Source organism: Patella vulgata, chromosome 7, assembly GCF_932274485.2.
Source record: "Patella vulgata chromosome 7, xgPatVulg1.2, whole genome shotgun sequence".
Taxonomy (NCBI): domain Eukaryota; kingdom Metazoa; phylum Mollusca; class Gastropoda; family Patellidae; genus Patella; species Patella vulgata.
In genome coordinates, this window is record NC_065885.2 from 64,836,406 (window position 1) to 64,856,520 (window position 20,115).

Consider the following 20,115-nt stretch of genomic DNA (forward strand, 5'->3'; position numbering starts at 1 on the left):
TACAAGTATTGATAACTATGCTCAAAATAAAGTAATTTGAATGAAATTTACAATATATTCATTTTGCATTATCTATTTTTGAAATATTATTGCGAGAACTACCAGCTCTTTATCTTTTTCTTATATAGTGCCCCTTTAACGTTTATAAGAACAGTCCGTGACAGAGGCGAACCTCATAGCCCCCCCCCCCCCCCACAACCCCCACACACACCGGCCCTTACTTTTTAGAAGATCCCTTCTCATAAATATATAACATCTTTCTTAGTTCTGTTGTATTGGATAAAAACTTGTCACGTTTATCAATTACTGTCTAATTAACCCCATCTTGATTTTGCTGTCAGACCAAGGGTTCTTGACGAATTGGGTTGACTCGGTTGTGTCCCTTGTCTAGCTAATAGACTAGGTGCTTATTCACGAATCCCTTGTCACGGCTCTAATAAAATACACGACACCGCTTAAATCGTTAACATTATTTGGTTGGTGAGAATGAATTTTGTTTTATTGACATCCAGTTATTTAGTTTATTGTACTGGAAATCATTAGGATAAAATGAAATGAAATTGGGTTTAACGTCCTACTGTTCTGCTCCGACTGGGCTAATACAGTGTGCAATGAGGGAAATTTTGCCCGGGCAGTGGCCTACACTTATATCGAATTCCAACTGCCAAGGGATCTTTAACGTACACGACTGGGCTAATGAAGACCGGCATACGCCATACAGTGTGCTATGAGGGAAATCGAATTCCAACTGCCAAGGGATCTTTTACGTGCACGCCAATGTATATACCAGACTTAAATTTTTCGAACGACTAAACGGTTGTCCTTGTCAGGCCCTCCGTCCTGCACCACTGACATGGTGAAACCACCTCGGGAAATCCCGATGAACTTTTTCGGCCAATGCAGGGATCGAACACGCGACCTCCAGGCTAGTGAGCCAGCGTGTTACCCTCTTAGCCATTGGCGCTCCCAGGGCACCTTGGAATGTTGGAAAATGAAAAGAAATAAAATGTGCTTTAACGTCATATATTTCTGAAATCTGCATCAACCGGGATTATGAAGACTGCCACATACGTCATACTGTGTGCTTTGTGGGCGGGGAGTTTTTACCGGACATCGGCGTAGGCCTACACTTTATATCGAATTCCAGCCAGTGTCTTACTCATCGAGAGAGAGAGAGAGAGAGAGAGAGAGAGAGATGAGGGTTAACGTCCACTCGACACAAAGTAGGTCATTTCGGGACTAACACATGGGTCAATTTATTTTAAAAATTCGCTTACGCGTAAGAGTCTTTAGCAGGGGGAGGAAACCGGGGGACCCGGAAAAAACTCACGAGGTTGGACAGGCGACCCTACCCCTTGTCACGTACGACCGGGGAATCGAAACCACCACAGTTGACTCAATGACAGACCTAATAATACACCGCGCACCGCGCACGTGCGAACCATTCGGTCATACAACCCACGAAATACAACACCAAGTCAAAGATGTGTTTTTTTACAATAAAAAAATTAAAGCAACATAATAAATCATATCTATTATAAAAATATGACACATAACGGGGTGACAACTAAACAACCCATTCTTAAATGGAAATCAGTATGGGCCTAAGGCCTTTAATCATATGTATTGAATACCATATCTGATGTAATGGAAGGCAAATTCCTTTTTGATGGAATGTGAATGATAGTCCTTTTGATTCCGGACAGCTGAAAGTCATCAACACGTTTTATTAAAAAATCTGTGAGAATTAAACAGAGTAGATTATTAAACAGTAAAAAATCAAATGCATAAAAAAAACCTTTTAACGTAGACACAAAACCATTCAACTGAATTAAATTGACAGTTAACTGAGAGGAGAGTAGAGTGTAGACCAAACTTGTTCCTATTCAGTTGGAAATTACAGTTCAAGGGGGACAACTCCTAATATCTTGTCGATAAAACTAAAATCTCCGCTGTTTTAAAGAACAGGAATAACGTAGTATCGAGGGCACCCGCCGACACCCTACTCAAAAGCCAAGCTCAAATTTTGAATGAGATTACAAACCATTAAGCCATATCATTATTTTTAAAACACAATTTTCTAGATCGTGGATTGACTTGAACTATTTTTAAAGTCCTTCTTGACCATATTAGGTCCATCGAGGGGGCTAGACATTAAAGTCTACAGACTTTAAAATTCTGATCACCAAAGAAACCTTCAACAATTAACCTATTGATTCTGGGCTGTTATTCTGCATGTTTCACTTATTGTCCCTGCAGCGCATTCTAGACATTAAAGGGTTAACTCTAGCTGTTATCAGGCCAATCTGATTAAAACACAGACCCTATTTCGTTTCGTTTTTTTATAGTTCAAAATTTCGTTTCACTTGTCTTCACAACACTAGGATCTGGAAGAGTTGTTATATAACAGGCGTTCTAGTTGATGTGAGGAATTAGCCAATGAAACGGTCTGTTACGGCGAGTTCTTGGTGTGCTCTGCACGGAACTGTGGGTAAACCCCTAGAAACGTCAACGCTGATTGATTAATCGAATTTCTGACGTCATAGGGTCAAAAGCCGCGACGTATGGCCATGACGCGACCTCCCAGTACAATTGATCAGATCTTCATGTAGTATAGGTCATCTAAAGTATAAAAAAAACAAAATGAAATATAGATGTGTATTTTAATCAGATTGGTTATCAGACGTAAGAAGTGTCTTACGTTGTCCACAAAATATGGCTCAATTATTCTTCCCCATCCCCCAATAACATAAAATGATGATATTAAGTTTTGCCACATTCACGAAGCTTTAAAGCCACCTTATACAATGAAATGGGGTTTATAGCCACCTTATACAATGAAATGGGGTTTAAAGTTCTACGTTTCTGCTCCAACCGAGATAATGATGATGGGCATACATCAAACAGTGAAAATCTCCATCAAAAATTTGAAGAAATAAAACAACAGATCAGTGAGTGGATATTTTATTTTTACACTAAGTAGATTCAGCTCCTCTGGGATGATCATTAGGACGATAGAGTTATTATCGATATCTAATTAATATTGATAATTAGAACACGGTAGGCACCTGTCTTTAATTACGGTTTATATTTAGTAACATATCGTTGTCTAGGTAACGTGTGTATGTATATATATTGATAGATTTTCCATCAATCTCTTATTCTCCTGCTGTACGTGAAAACTGGATTTTTAAAAAGTTGAGGTTGAAGTAACCCGACACGCCCATCCGATGACCTCTGAACCCAACGATAACTGACGTATAAGTTAATATCAAGATGGCGGAGTTTGACAGGTGAGTATGATGCACAGGGCGTTGTTTAATGGTATATGATATTATTCGAATAAGGACATACTACAAAAGCTATTGATATCATTATGATATTATAAGCTGATTAGTTGTAATGGTGGTAGACTTGTTTGTGTAAACACGCATGTTACAGAGCTCACATTAAATACATAATTACATACATGTTTTCTTAGGCTATGTAGGGCTAACACTAACAGTATACTGTTTACCGTATATATAGCAAACATTGATAGTCGTATAAAATAAACTATTTAACGGTATATAGCACACACTGGTAACTGTGTAAAGTATACCGCGAGGTGGTATATATCGCTAGTTTCGTTATCTGTTGTGATGACTGCTGTGCACGAGGCAGATTAAGACCGACTCTTTCCCAAACATCTATCTCGGTTGGAATTATATAGCGGGAGAGGGGGGTGGGGGGCGCCGGGTGGTTAGCGTGTTCGCGCTGTATCATAAGGTCTGTCATTGAGTCAACGTGTGCTATGAGGGAAATTTTGCTCGGCGTACGGCACTACGGCCTAGTTTTATATCGAATTCCAACTGTCAAGGGATCTTTTTACGTACACGCCACTGTGTACACGGGACCTCGGTTTTTCGTATCATCCGAATGACTTAGACAGCTGTCCTTGCCAGACCCTCCTTTCTGCACCACTGACAAGGGGGAACCACGCCGGAAAATCTGGATGAACTTTCTCGACCAATGCAGGGATCGAACACCCGACCTCCAGGCTAGCGAGCCAGCGTCCTACCCACTTAGCCACCGTGACCCCATTTTGTAAACGAAATCTAGTGTAAAATTAGTTGTATAAGGATGATGTCAGTGACTTGTTTACTGAAACATGTGCATAGCTTGAAATGAATCAAACGGAACACGGAATACCATGAATAAAACACGACGACTTTTTAAACATACACTATGCAAGAGCTAAATCTGCCTAGTACGGGTCTTTCTTTAGGCCTGACATGTTATATAAACTATTAATTAGACTTTTATTAACATGAGAAGACCATAATCAACTCTAGATGCCATCGCATGTGTCCGATTTTCATTAGATTTGAATCCGATCTGCTGTTCAACGTCCATTGATGATTAAAGGCAAACATGAATAATCGAAACTTTGTTAGCAGTAACAATGGCAATCGAGGCTACGGTGATTTTTATATAAAAGTCTTCTCGGCTCAGAAGGAAGCAATTTGACTGAAATTTTCAGCATATTCCATTTACATTATCTAGTTTTTAACTATTATAGTGAGAACTGCCAACTCTTTATCTAATCTTACCTAATGTATCTTTAAATGAAAGCAGATGTGAAAATGGGCGGGTGTGTAGGTTTACGATACAGAAATCCTACTAATAGGCCTAATTGTGAACAGTATGGGTTAATACGTTTTTTGTGTCTGACCAGAGTGGAATTAAGACCCACAGAGGCCCTAAGCACTTTTGGTGACCCCATATATATAGTTGAAATGAAATGAAATGGGGTTTAACGTCCTACTGTTCTGCTCCTAAACTGGGCTAATGAAGACGGGCATACGCCATACAGTGTGCTATGAGGGAAATTTTGACGGGCAGCGGCGCAACGGCCTACTCTTATATCGAATTCCAACTGCCAAGGGATCTTTTACGTGCACACCAATATGTACACTGAACCTCGGTTTTCCGTCCCATCCGAACGACTAGACAGCTGTCCTTGTCAGGCCCTCCGTCCTGCATCACTGAATGAACTTTCTCGGCCAATGCAGGGATCGAACACCAGACCTCCAGGCTAGCGAGCCAGCGTCTTACCCACTTAGTCACGTGATCCCCCCATATATAGGTAATTCAAAATATAAACAATAATAAATCACAAACAACCGCCATGCACGTGATTTAGAGCTTTTCTGCGATTTTATACACGTCATCAACAAAAACAATGAAAAAACTGATTGAAAGATCTTAATTACTTTTTAAACATACATTATGCAAGAGCTAAATCTGTTTATTGCAGGTGTTTCTTTAGGCTTGAAATGTTATCTAAATTATTAATTAGACATGACTCAATGACAGGCCTGATGATACAGCGCCCGCGTGCTAACCATTCGCCCCCCCCCCCCTTAGTTGCTATGTAGTAAATATATATAATATATAGATATTCTTATGCTAAGAGTGCGAGAGAAACACACAGAGGGGTCAAGGCGTCCATTAAGGGCGTCTAGTTTAAAGCTGACTGATTAATGCTGATAATGAGTGTCGAATTTACAAGTATTTAATTTCCTGACCACTGTTTAAACATTTATCATTATACATCAATAATCAGTTGGGTTGTTTATTTTTAAACGGTGATCGAGAAATTAAATACTTGTAAATTGGACACTCATTATCAAAATCGAATGCTCAGTTTTAAGCTGGACACAAGAACAAATCAGATGATTTTTGCTGATTTAAACGATTTTTATGAATTTTTAAACAAAGATTTGATATTTTAATATTTATCACTAATTTCTTTCACATTTATTTAAAAATGAATGTAAAAGAATTTATCACCAAGTACTTTCACATTTATTTAAAAATGAATGAGAAAGAAATTAGTGCTAAATACACAAGATTTAATGGTACCCGGGTTACAGTGTAATCATCTATATTTATCATATATATATTTATAATAAGATATTTAAGATATTTAAGGCCCGTAGGCCTATATGTACAGTAGGGTAGATAATACAGACATTTAACTATAATGATTCTAATATACGTTTGCCTGAAGAAGGTTAGTAATGCAGAAAGTACTAAAAAAAAACCCAGTTTTCTTTCATAAAACAACTTTATTCCTAATATCTAACACCTGAGAGTAGCTTTAACTATGACCTAACATACATTATTCAAGAGCTAAATCTGCCTATTACAGGTCTTTCTTTAGGCCTGAAATATTATCTAAATTATTAATAAGACATTAATTAACTTATCCAGACCATAATCAACTCTCGATGGCATCGGATACTCGAGATTTTAACTAGATTAGAACGGTTCGCCATTCAAAAATGTAATTTAAAAAATGGGAAAGTGAGGCTAAGTCTGGTTACCAAAGTGCACACATCTTGTCAAAGCTACAAACAGTGATAACTTGGCTCAGAATAAAGTAATTAAAATGAAATTTTCAATATTTTCATTTTACATTATCTATTTTAGAGCTATTATAGTAAGAATGATCAGCTCTTTATCTAAATCTTACATAATGCATCTTTATAATATAATTATATATATATATTATATCTACATAATGCATCTTTATAATATAATTATATATATATATTATATCCGTCTCATCATTATGTTGATATCCTCGTTTTGAGATTTCTAGCTTCCGATGAATCATTCTTAAACCAACAGGCTAGCGAAAAGGAATGTTGTGTAAATATAGCCTATTGCATAAGTAATAACTTCTTGATCGTGCAGTGGCGTGGTTGTGATTCCCCGCCTGTGCGTGACAAGGATTTGCGTCGCCTCGTGGGTTTTTTCCGGGTCCTCCGGTTGCCTCCCACTGCTAAAGACCCCTACGCGCAAGCGAATTATTGAAATCAAATTGAACCATATGATATTCCCGAAATGACCTAATTTGTGTCGAGTGCACGTTACCCCCCCCCCCCCCCCCCCGCTCTCTCTTTGTCACGGTTGTTTGAGATGAAATGAAATGAAATGGTGTTTAACGTCCTACTGTTCTGCTCCTAAACTGGGCTAATGAAGACGGGCATACGCCATACAGTGTGCTATGAGGGAAATTTTGACGGGCAGCGGCGCAACGGCCTACTCTTATATCGAATTCCAACTGCCAAGGGATCTTTTACGTGCACACCAATATGTACACTGAACCTCGGTTTTCCGTCCCATCCGAACGACTAGACAGCTGTCCTTGTCAGGCCCTCCGTCCTGCATCACTGAATGAACTTTCTCGGCCAATGCAGGGATCGAACACCAGACCTCCAGGCTAGCGAGCCAGCGTCGTACCCACTTAGTCACGTGATCCCCCCATATATAGGTAATTCAAAATATAAACAATAATAAATCACAAACAACCGCCATGCACGTGATTTAGAGCTTTTCTGCGATTTTATACACGTCATCAACAAAAACAATGAAAAAACTGATTGAAAGATCTTAATTACTTTTTAAACATACATTATGCAAGAGCTAAATCTGTTTATTGCAGGTGTTTCTTTAGGCTTGAAATGTTATCTAAATTATTAATTAGACATGACTCAATGACAGGCCTGATGATACAGCGCCCGCGTGCTAACCATTCGCCCCCCCCCTTAGTTGCTATGTAGTAAATATATATAATATATAGATATTCTTATGCTAAGAGTGCGAGAGAAACACACAGAGGGGTCAAGGCGTCCATTAAGGGCGTCTAGTTTAAAGCTGACTGATTAATGCTGATAATGAGTGTCGAATTTACAAGTATTTAATTTCCTGACCACTGTTTAAACATTTATCATTATACATCAATAATCAGTTGGGTTGTTTATTTTTAAACGGTGATCGAGAAATTAAATACTTGTAAATTGGACACTCATTATCAAAATCGAATGCTCAGTTTTAAGCTGGACACAAGAACAAATCAGATGATTTTTGCTGATTTAAACGATTTTTATGAATTTTTAAACAAAGATTTGATATTTTAATATTTATCACTAATTTCTTTCACATTTATTTAAAAATGAATGTAAAAGAATTTATCACCAAGTACTTTCACATTTATTTAAAAATGAATGAGAAAGAAATTAGTGCTAAATACACAAGATTTAATGGTACCCGGGTTACAGTGTAATCATCTATATTTATCATATATATATTTATAATAAGATATTTAAGATATTTAAGGCCCGTAGGCCTATATGTACAGTAGGGTAGATAATACAGACATTTAACTATAATGATTCTAATATACGTTTGCCTGAAGAAGGTTAGTAATGCAGAAAGTACTAAAAAAAACCCCAGTTTTCTTTCATAAAACAACTTTATTCCTAATATCTAACACCTGAGAGTAGCTTTAACTATGACCTAACATACATTATTCAAGAGCTAAATCTGCCTATTACAGGTCTTTCTTTAGGCCTGAAATATTATCTAAATTATTAATAAGACATTAATTAACTTATCCAGACCATAATCAACTCTCGATGGCATCGGATACTCGAGATTTTAACTAGATTAGAACGGTTCGCCATTCAAAAATGTAATTTAAAAAATGGGAAAGTGAGGCTAAGTCTGGTTACCAAAGTGCACACATCTTGTCAAAGCTACAAACAGTGATAACTTGGCTCAGAATAAAGTAATTAAAATGAAATTTTCAATATTTTCATTTTACATTATCTATTTTAGAGCTATTATAGTAAGAATGATCAGCTCTTTATCTAAATCTTACATAATGCATCTTTATAATATAATTATATATATATATTATATCTACATAATGCATCTTTATAATATAATTATATATATATATTATATCCGTCTCATCATTATGTTGATATCCTCGTTTTGAGATTTCTAGCTTCCGATGAATCATTCTTAAACCAACAGGCTAGCGAAAAGGAATGTTGTGTAAATATAGCCTATTGCATAAGTAATAACTTCTTGATCGTGCAGTGGCGTGGTTGTGATTCCCCGCCTGTGCGTGACAAGGATTTGCGTCGCCTCGTGGGTTTTTTCCGGGTCCTCCGGTTGCCTCCCACTGCTAAAGACCCCTACGCGCAAGCGAATTATTGAAATCAAATTGAACCATATGATATTCCCGAAATGACCTAATTTGTGTCGAGTGCACGTTACCCCCCCCCCCCCCCGCTCTCTCTTTGTCACGGTTGTTTGAGATGAAATGAAATGAAATGGTGTTTAACGTCCTACTGTTCTGCTCCTAAACTGGGCTAATGAAGACGGGCATACGCCATACAGTGTGCTATGAGGGAAAGTTTGCCCGGACAGCGGCACTACGGCCTACTCTTATATCGAATTCCAACTGCCAAGGGATCTTTTACGTGCACGCCAATGTGTACACGGGACCTCGGTTTTTCGTCCCATCCGAACGACTAGACAGCTGTCCTTGTCAAGCCCTCCATTCTGCACCACTGACAAGGGGAAACCACGTCGGAAAATCATGATGAACTTTCTCGGCCAATGCAGGGATCGAACACCCGACCTCAAGGCTAGGGAGCCAGCGTCTTAACCACCCAGCCACCGTGGCTCCCGCATCACTGACAAGGGGGAATGTTTGAGATGAAGGTTCTAATAACGAGCTATATAATTTGTGTTGTGATATAATTTATTTTGCAGTTTACGAGCTGCTGTGACTGCGAACAACCTACTGAAGGTGGAAGAAATTCTCGGGGATCTTGACCAACAATTCAAAGATAAGCCAAACAGGAATGAATATCTTAACCAGAGAAAGGCCCTTTGCTTTGAAGCTTTGAACCGTAAAAATCTTCCTCTACTTAAGTTGGTTTTTCATGGTGAAATTTTTATAATGGGCAGGGAATTTGATCGGGATGCCAACATCGAGATGTTAAATGCTGCCATTGCTGGAGATTATGCAGAAGGCGTCCAGTTTTTAAACGAACAACGACTGTCCCTTGAATATGAGGAAAGGGGCTGGAGTGCATTGCAGGAAGCCACTAGCAAGAACAAAACAGCAGTTATTAAATTCTTGTTTTCACTACCATATTTAAACATCAACTTGAATCCCGAGGAAACGTTGCTAATGACAGCCTGTAGCAGACGCCATGTTGAAATCCTGAATCTTCTATTGAGCAACAACAGAATTAAAGAAACCATTAATGTGACGTCATCTAAAGATGGTGGAACGGCTCTACATCGATGCTTTGAAGGCGCAATTCAACCAGATGATGCTTCGGTCCTGGCTTGTGTAAAAGCCCTGGTCCAAGCTGGCGCAGATGTTAATCTTCCCGCTAAATCTACCAACAAGACGCCATATGCATTGGCGAATGAAAAGGGCCAGAAACAAGCTGCTCAATATCTGAAAGACAACGGGGCTAATTAAAGCCTTGATTTTTTTATATTTTATATATTAATAATTCTTATAATATAATTGACATTAGATCATTAGCAATATTTATTACACAGCGAATCTCAATCCTTCTCCATTATACTAATAATTATCTTAGGGAATGCTCGATTGCACGTTCCGGAATCGAATTCTGTCAAACCCAAAAATAGTGACAATCGAGTGAAAAATGGGAATTTGGAGCTAGAACGCATGCGCTGACTGCGTAAGAAAATATATCAACCAACCATGACAGCTGAAACATATTCGGTGTGCTTAAATACGTCACGATTCTACTCGCACTACCTCCGTTGTCGTGGCTGACAGAACTGTGACATGACTGAATTCCGCGTCACACGTTTGCAATTCGGTCAATTCCTGCCTGACAATCGAGCATCCACGTCGACCACATGACAAGCCCAGGACTCTCTGACACCTTTTTGTAATGATGTGGTATTTTATTTCATTATGTTCCAATTACTATGGGGGTGCTGGATTGTCAGTCCGGAACGTCCCGAATTGACAGAATTGAAGTCAAGTGATACGAAATTCAGTCCTGTCACAGTTCTGTCAAATCCCGAGTAGAATCGTGACGTTTTTTAAGTAACAAATATGTTTCAACTGCCATGATTGGTTGAGATATTTTTTATGCAGTCGGCACATGAGTTGTACTCCGAAATTCTTCTTTTCATTCGACTGACACTATTTTTGGAATTGAGAGAATTTAATTCCGGAATGTTAAATCGAGTACCCCCTAAAAGCCATTCAAAGAATGATGCAGGATTATTTGTTAAAACCATTGTTCAAAAATCTTTAAAATTTGTGTCGTTATAATAATATTATGAATTATCTCCCTTTAATCATAATTGGCGTACATAGCAACAACTATGTTCCTTCGCAAATTGAACCTCAATATCTAGGCTAGGATGATTTTTGCGCTGCTTTGGTTAGAATAAAGGTAATCATATTATGCCATTCTCGGAAACCTGTCACCTCTGGTTAAGGAGAATACCCTGGTTTGTCTTTGTGGGCATAGTTGTGCAAAATCATACCTCCGACCATGTGACGGCTGAGTGGCCTTGCTGTTATAGCTTGGTTTTATTAGAGGACTATTAAAAAACACCCCAACCAACACCCACGAGTTTAGTGCTAAATGATAAGGCCAGCTCAATTTTTCGTCATACGTCAGGAGATGTAAACACGGCTAGCGCTAATCCTGGACCTAGCCCTAACCTACAATCTTGCCAACAATCTCAGCGACCTTGACAAAAATTGAGCTGTCCTTAACAAATATATTTAGCCCAACACCCAGAGTCTATTAGTGTACACTAGAGACACAGGCTATCATACAATTGTTAATGATTTACCCAATCTGGTTAAAACACAGATCCTATTTCGTTTCGTTTTTATAGTTCAAAATTTCGTTTTACTTATCTTTACTACACTAGGACCTAGAAGAGTTGTTATCATTGACGTGTTCTGAATGATGTGAAGGAATAGCCAATGAAACGGTCTGTTACGGCGAGCTTTGCACGGAACTGTGGGTAATCCACTAGTAACATCAATGCTGATTGGTTAATCAAATGTCTGACGTCATAGGGTCAAAAGCCGCTCGTATGACCTTTGACGAGAACTATTGCTACAACCGGTCAGATCTTCATGTAGTGTAGGCTATCGAAAGTATAAAAAAAAACGAAACGAAATATAGATGTGTATTTTAATCAGATTATGATTTACCAGTTTATATTCTATGCAATATTTTAGACGCAATTAGAGAGCAATTTAACTATGTTTTTTTTCTCTGTAAACTATTTAATATTTACATGTATATACTATTGATGTTGTTAACTGACCAATATTTAATATATTTTTGATGTTGTTAACTGACCAATATTTAAATTGTTTATCTTTATAATTAGTTAAGTTTTATGATAAAATAATTTACTATATATTAACTTGAAATGCTGATATGGGACAAGGTACGGGGATAAAATGAGATCGGAGGAAATGACGTGACAGAATGAGTTCACGTAACGGGACATGACATAACAGAACGAGTTAACGTAAAGGAACGTGACGTGATAGAACGAGTTAACGAAAGGAACGTGACGTGACAGAACGAGTTAACGTAATAGAACGTGACGTGATAGGATGAGTTGACGCAACAGAGCGTGATGTGATAGGACGAGTTAACGTAACAGAATGTGACGTGATAGAATGAGTTAACGTAACGGAACGTGGCACGATAAAATGTGTTAACGTGGCGGGATAGAACGATTTAACGTAAATTTACGAATTTCAATTTCAAATGTACAAGAAAGCTGTCTTAGTAATCTGAATTACTTAAACCACGTGTACAAGAAAGTCACGTTATAATGTACAAGAAAGCGGTATTAGTGGGATCAGCAATATTTCTGCTCAGTTTTTTTTAATAATTTTATCTTTTTATGAAATGTAGATTAAATGTTATCTTTTAATTCACTTTGTTGATAAAATAATCCATGAGCTAATTTGTATTTCTTTCTGTTATTACACGTTAGACTGTGGTTCATATACGATCTGCCATCTGTTATTACACGTTAGACTGTGGTCCATATAAGGACAGTCATCTGTTATTACACGTTAGACTGTGGTTCATATACGGCCTGTCATCTGTTATTACACGTTAGACTGTGGTCCATATAAGGACAGTCATCTGTTATTACACGTTAGACTGAGGTTCATATAAGGACAGTCATCTGTTATTACACGTTAGACTGTGGTCCATATAAGGACAGTCATCAGTTATTACACGTTAGACTGAGGTTCATATAAGGACAGTCATCTGTTATTACACGTTAGACTGTGGTTCATATACGGCCTGTCATCTGTTATAACACGTTAGTCTGTGGTCCATATAAGGACAGTCATCTGTTATTACACGTTAGACTGTGGTTCATATACGGACTGTCATCTGTTATAACACGTTAGACTGTGGTTCATATACGGCCTGTCATCTGTTATAAAACGTTAGACTGTGGTTCATATACGGTCTGTCATCTGTTACACGTTAGAATGTGGTTCATATAAGGACTGTCATCTGTTATTACACGTTAGACTGTGGTTCATATAAGGCCTGTCGTGAAAGTTAGCCGTGGGTCAGACACCAAGTTGTACATGACCAGAACATTGGACGCTTGACTGTTCCGACTGCTTTATGTTCTTCCCGAGATGACCACGATTTGTTGCTAAACCTAACTTCCTAGTGATAGAAATTGGGTTTAACGTCCTACTTTGCTATAAGGCAAATAATAGTGCCCACACGGTGCCACTACGGCCAGCTCTTATTACCATTTTCAACTGTCAGGGAATCTTTAAATTGCTGTCAAGTGATGTTTTTGTCCCACCGAACAACTAGATACTTTTCCTTGTTTTACCCCTGTCCTACAACACAACTCGACACAAACTCAGTCATTCTGGGACTAATATATGGTTCAATTTTATTTCAATAAGTCTCTTACGGGCACGAGTCTTTAGCCTTGGGGGCGAACCTGGGGACCCGGAGAAAACCCACGAGATTGTTCAGGCGATCTTTCACCTTGCATACCAGTGGAGATTCGAAACCACGTGATTTGACCCAATGACAGACCTTATGATGCAACGCGCACGGGTTAATCATTCGGTCATCCAGGGTCGCCCAGGACATTTACTTAAGGAAGCTGAAGCACTGGGGTCCGACAATTTTAAATTATACGATGTGAACGCTCTGTGCTTTATGTTTCAAGTGTGATTTTTTACCTAGATAATCTACCCCCACCCCCATCCCCAGACACCCCCAACCCCACCCCCTCTTTCAAATGGTACCAAAATCACATAATTTTCAATATATATCATAGTTATGCCTCACGCCATGTTCCTGAAGCAACGACCGCGAGTTTTACAATATCTAGCCGTTGCTTCAGTACTCAACAATTCCCGAATTTGTGCGCTAGTTGTGTTTACACTGACTAATTAGCATTGTCCAATCAGAAGTCGTGGCACATAACACACTGTAAACAAATATGGCGGCCTCCATAGAAAAAGAAATAGACAAGTTTACAGCCTTTGTTGATCAACCATGATTTCCAGCAACCTTGGCATTGATCGATTGTCACATGTAGACATTTTAGCTAGAAGCGCGAGACTTGATAATCGTAACGATATTTTTAACGAAGGAATCTGATAGGATCACAAGCTGGGCTTATACCCAATCAAAATTAGTGCTAAAATATGCGGGGTATTACGTGAAGGGCTTGATGAGATGTGCGGATGGGACGAAAAACTGAGGTCCCGTGTATACATTGACATACACGTAAAAGATCCCTTGGAAGTTGGAATTCGATATAAGAGTATGCCATAGTGCTGCTGCCCTGGCAAAATGTCCCTCATAGCACACTGTGCATCATATGCCTGTCTTCATTAGCCCAGTCGCAGCAGAACAGTAGGACATTAAACCCCATTTCATTTCATTTGCATCAATACTTACAAAAAATACTTAAAAAAGCACTCGGTGTGTGAGCCGACATAATAGCCTGTTGACTGGGCAACCTTGGCTACTACCTATTGATAGCCACAGGTATAATATAACCGCTGTGAGACCTTGAAGTAATAGCAAGTATATTCTTGGCTTTTAACCAGAACACGTAACCATATTAATGGTATATAGATAGACTACATAGATGCTGGCTATTATATTATCATTATAACTAGATCTACATACAGTTATTATCACGGACCTGTATAGTCAGAGTTATATTAGTACCCATACAACACACAATAGGTCATATTCGGGACTATGCTTAGAGAGAGAGGGGGAGAGAGAGAGAGAGAGGGGGGTTTTACAGTCCACTCGACACAAACTAGGTCATTTCGGGACTAACATATGGTTCAATTTGAGAGAGAGAGAGAGAGAGAGAGTTAACGTCCACTCGACACAAACTAGTTCATTTCAGGACTAACATATTGTTCAATTTTATTTCAATAATTCGCTTGCGCGTAGGGGTCTTTAGCAATGAGAGGAAACCGTAGGACCCGGAGAAAACCCACGAGGTTGAGCATGCGACCTACTCCTTGTCACTCACAACCGGGCAAGGGAATAAGAATTTCACCGGGAAAGCGGAGATTCCGTCTATAACCTTCCCCGAATTCTAAATTATGGTGCTCAGTGGATTATTTGACGTGAACACTAATGTATACACGGTTAGACGCTCCCCCCTCCACCCCAACTCTACATACTGTCGGCCCCGCCCCTACACATATTTCCTCATCCTACGAATACTGAAATTATGCATACAATTTTAAAACAGTGTTATAGACTGAAACCATATATACATCCATAGTAACAAACATAGTTACAACCATAGCTACAATACACATTTGTGTTGCCTTATAAAACAACCAAACATCACGATCGTTGTAACGATAAAATAACAACAACAACGATAAAAACTATATTATTTTATCATACGAGTAAAAAAAACCCTGAGTACAAACAGTTCAAATTGAAATAATCCAACATGGACGGTACATATACGTGATGGAATATATAACATGGTGAAACGTGGTGGATGGGGTGGGGCGGCATGGAACGTTGTGGAACGACATGGGTGCAGTGGACCACCATGGCACGTGGTGGAATGATATGGATGAAGTGGAACGTCATGGAACATGGATCCCAATGAGATGGGGTATAGATTGCTATGGGCCCATTGGGTGGGATATAGAACGCTATAGAGTGGGATACAGAACGCTATGGCGTGAGATCTATACACAGAACGATATCAGGTGGGATATAGAACGATACTCGGATAGATATGGAAGGTTGAGGAACGTGATTGTTAGGATGAAATAAAATGAAATTAGGTACGAAGAGCCGGACAGGAAAGGGTAGAATTAGATGAATGACTCACTACAAATCCCTATATACAGAATGAGATATAGAAGGGTTGGGGCATAGTCAGATGGGTGGGATATATTAGTAGGAGAGAGGGAGAGAGAGAGAGAGAGAAATGGGGTTTAACGTCCACTCGACACAAACTAGGTCATTTCGGGACTAACATATGGTTTAATTTTATTTCAATAATTCGCTTGCGCATAGGGGTCTTTAGTGGTGGGAGGAAACCGGAGGACCCGGGGAAAACCCACGAGGTTGGACAGGCGACCCTACTCCTTGTCACGTACAACCGGGGATTCGAAACCACGCCAGTCGACTCAATGACAGACTTTATGATACAGCGCGCGCACGCTAACCATTCAGCCATCCAACCCCCCAGAGAGAGAGAGATGGCGGGATAGATTAGTATTTTAGATACAAAATACACTGAATTAAATCAGAGATATTCTATAACGAATACCAACGTGAATCGAGTCTCTGTTTCTACAGTATCTTGTATCTCGAACTTGTGTATGTCGGGTTTAATGTCCGCTTTCCTCATCTCAAACTTGTGTAGGACGGGTTTAACGCCCGCTTTCCCCATCTCAAATTATCTGTCGCTTGTGTATGTTTACACGCTTACATGAAATTAGTCCAGCTATCACACTTGCAAAAATCAAACACCGATTTTAATTTGTGTCAGCCCCACTGTAACATGGGCCGACCCGCCGGGTAGGGGTTGCGGGGGAATATCACGATAACGTTTATAGTATGCCTGTTTAAGTTAAAACAAACCATACATGTAATATGGAAAATAATACGGGTACATGTATAATAGTCAACACTCTACAGGTATATCACACAGCGCAAATAAACAACGGTAAAAAAAGTCAACACTCTACAGGTATATCACACAGCGTAAATAAACAACGTTAAAATAGTCAACACTCTAAAGAACGCTAAAAACATTCAACGCTATAAAGAGTCGACACTCTAAAACAACGCCAAAAACTGCGCTATAAAGAGTCGACACTCTAAAACAACGCCAAAAACATTTAACACTCTAAACGTAAAATGTTCGTGTATCGGGGGAAATATTATTGATAAATATCAACAAATAGGCCTGTATTATAAACAAATAGGCCTATATTATCAACAAATAGAACTATATTATCAACAAATAGGTCTACATTATCAATAAATGGGCCTATATTATAAACAGATAGGCCTATATTATCAATAAATGGGCCTATATTATAAACAGATAGGCCTATATTATCAATAAATAAATAGTCCTATATCAGTAGGGGAATATAAGACAAATATTGTCTATAAACAAATTCACAAATATTGTCCATAATAAATTCACAAATATAGTCCATAAATAAATTCACTAATAGTAATTCAGTCTCTAAAATGATATCCGTCTTCATTAGGTACAGCTATATCGTTAATAATTATATCATCGTCATATTGAACACATTCTGATAAAACTAAACTAACTTTTACCGTTATATCACCGAATATTCGCTGTGATTGCTGTATCAAACGATCTCGTACTCCGCGCTTCGTCTCCTCCGCTTCGTCTCTTTCGATCGGTAAAGATAAAAATGTATGACTGTGTTTTGAACTTTCTAAAAATTTCCATCGTATAACTTCTAACTGAGTTCTACTCATCAAACCTGCGCCCAGGGGAACACCGTTTAATAACCGCGGTAATATTCTATAACACGAGTTTGGTACTTCCGTTTCACTGTAGACGTTCTTGAAACTTATTTGTAATAAGAAACACTTTCTACCGTCGTCCAACTTAGCCTGGGTTTTCACCATAACATTGGCTTCTTGTGCTGAAATCGTAAACTCCGATATCGTCGACATTTTGATAGATCCGTTAATAATACGCCGTCTGTTCACAGTTGATTGATTCTGGGGTTCGGTGAGGTGGGGAATAGTTCGAATTTCATTCCACGCAGCCAGCTTAAGTTTTGATGTAAGCAACCTCGTCTCAAATTTCCAAACCACTTCGTCTCAAAACAGCAACTTCGTCCTTGAAGTGTTCTAATAGTTTTAGCAGGCGAGTATAACTCGTGTTTATATGCAGCTGTAGTTTTCTTGTATACACTGTTATAAGACAAGCAAACTACATCTATACTATCATTACATACAGACACATTGCTATATATATATAAATATAACGGGCACCTGCTATTACGCGTGTGTGCTATATATATACCTATAGAGATATACCACGTAACTAGGTATTGTTTACACCTTACAATATAACCCACATTATTACAAATTCCACGTATAATATCCCTTTAAGCTACTTCAGCTCAGCCTTCTCTATAGATCAGTAGGTTTTAACAATGGCTTGGGTCTAAATCAACATATATATACATGTATATAAGACGATCTTATTTATAATCACTACGATTAAGCCACTTAACTATTTAATCTGTTAATCTGTTTAATTATGCAAATCGTATCGTGTTATCATATGATCAGAAATTAATAGTTAGTCATGAAATTAATTAGGGTTTAACGTCCTACTGTTCTGCACCGATTTGGCTAATGAAGTCACGCATACGCCATACAGTGTGCTATGAGGGAAATTTTGTACTCATATTTTGGATTTTAACTGTCTAGGGTTCTTTTACGTGCACGCCAATAGGTACACGTAATAATTGAATTTAATTCGTTTGTTCAGGTTTCCCAGCGTGTAGGCTGTATCATAAGGTCTGTCATTGAGTCAACTGGCGTGGTTTCGATTCCCCGGTTATACGTGACAAGGAGTAGGGTCGCCTGTCCAACCTCGTGGGTTTTCTCCGGGTCCTCCCACTGCTAAAGACCCTTACACGCATGCGAATTATTGAAATAAAATTGAACCATGTGTTCAAATGACCTAGTTTGTGTCGAGTGGACGTTATGTAACATGACAAAAACTCAGACTGAGGCGGACTAGCGTCGATCTAGTCCTCCGAACTGTACACAAAATCGAACGTAAATGTCAAAAATCCTGGAAACATAAGCAAACGAACAAGGGAATGTGTGTGTGTGTGGGGGGGGGGGCCTAATTATCGGGCAATCTGACTTTTCAGGCAGTGAAAACAATTTCATTTAGTTGGCAAAATACAGTGCCCGAAATCTAATAAAACACTAATTTTACTTTTCTTTTAGGGGGGTTGGATGGTTGAATGGTTAGCACGTGCGCGCTGTATCATAAAGTCTGTCATTGAGTCAACTGGCGTGGTTTCGAATCCCCGGTTGTACGTGACAAGGAGTAGGGTCCCCTGTCCAACCTCGTGGGTTTTCTCTGGGCCCTCCGGTTTCCTCCCACTGCTAAAGACCCCTAGGCGCAAGCGAAGTATTGAAATGAAATTGAACCATGTTAGTCCCGAAATGATCTAGTTTGTGGCGAGTGGACGTTAAACCCCATTTCTCTCCCTCCCTTTTCTTTTAATTGAATACCACGAATTTGTTCCGTATTGGCTGTGGATTAAATGTGGGTTAACGACACGTCCTCTGCACCAACAGACGTAATGAAGACGGACAAACGCCATGCGTTGACGAGATATTAAAACAGCATTTCATTCCAGATCGAACATTTTGTCTAAAAAAAACCAAGAGCTCCGCTATGTATAAAATTGGGCGCACGGGAAAAAATTATAAGCAATGCAAGGGAGGTAACTACAGTTTTACAATACCAAATTCTCTGACGATAAAGAAAGAGAAAATAAGCTTACTAAGGTTATAGAAACTTGTGTATTTTCTTTTATCTGTCCTTGCAAGGCAGATACAAGATGATCAAAAATTAAAACTTTACATTAGAATATTCGATGTATGGTGGAAGAAATGGCTGAACCAAAATAAAGGGACAGGT

The 20,115-nt window shown here is 38.8% G+C and overlaps 1 protein-coding gene and 1 long non-coding RNA gene across 2 annotated transcripts; one reads left to right on the top strand and one right to left on the bottom strand.

The window, feature by feature from the left end:
• Positions 1-3,002: 3,002 nt before the first annotated feature.
• On the top strand, positions 3,003-12,855 carry LOC126827286 (uncharacterized). Its single transcript, XR_007682638.1, has 2 exons — positions 3,003-3,293; positions 9,619-12,855. It is a non-coding gene; the product is annotated as an uncharacterized LOC126827286 (long non-coding RNA).
• A 2,950-nt stretch (positions 12,856-15,805) lies between these two features.
• On the bottom strand, positions 15,806-19,406 carry LOC126827280 (uncharacterized). Its single transcript, XM_050556563.2, has one exon. The coding sequence runs from the start codon at positions 18,111-18,113 to the stop codon at positions 17,640-17,642; it is 474 nt and encodes a 157-aa protein (XP_050412520.1). The 5' UTR covers positions 18,114-19,406; the 3' UTR covers positions 15,806-17,639.
• Between the last annotated feature and the right edge of the window lie 709 nt (positions 19,407-20,115).

What these genes read in the sequence shown, in the direction of transcription:
- LOC126827280 (XM_050556563.2), bottom strand. Translation starts at nt 18,113, where the DNA reads ATGTCGACGATATCGGAGTTTACGATTTCAGCACAAGAAGCCAATGTT.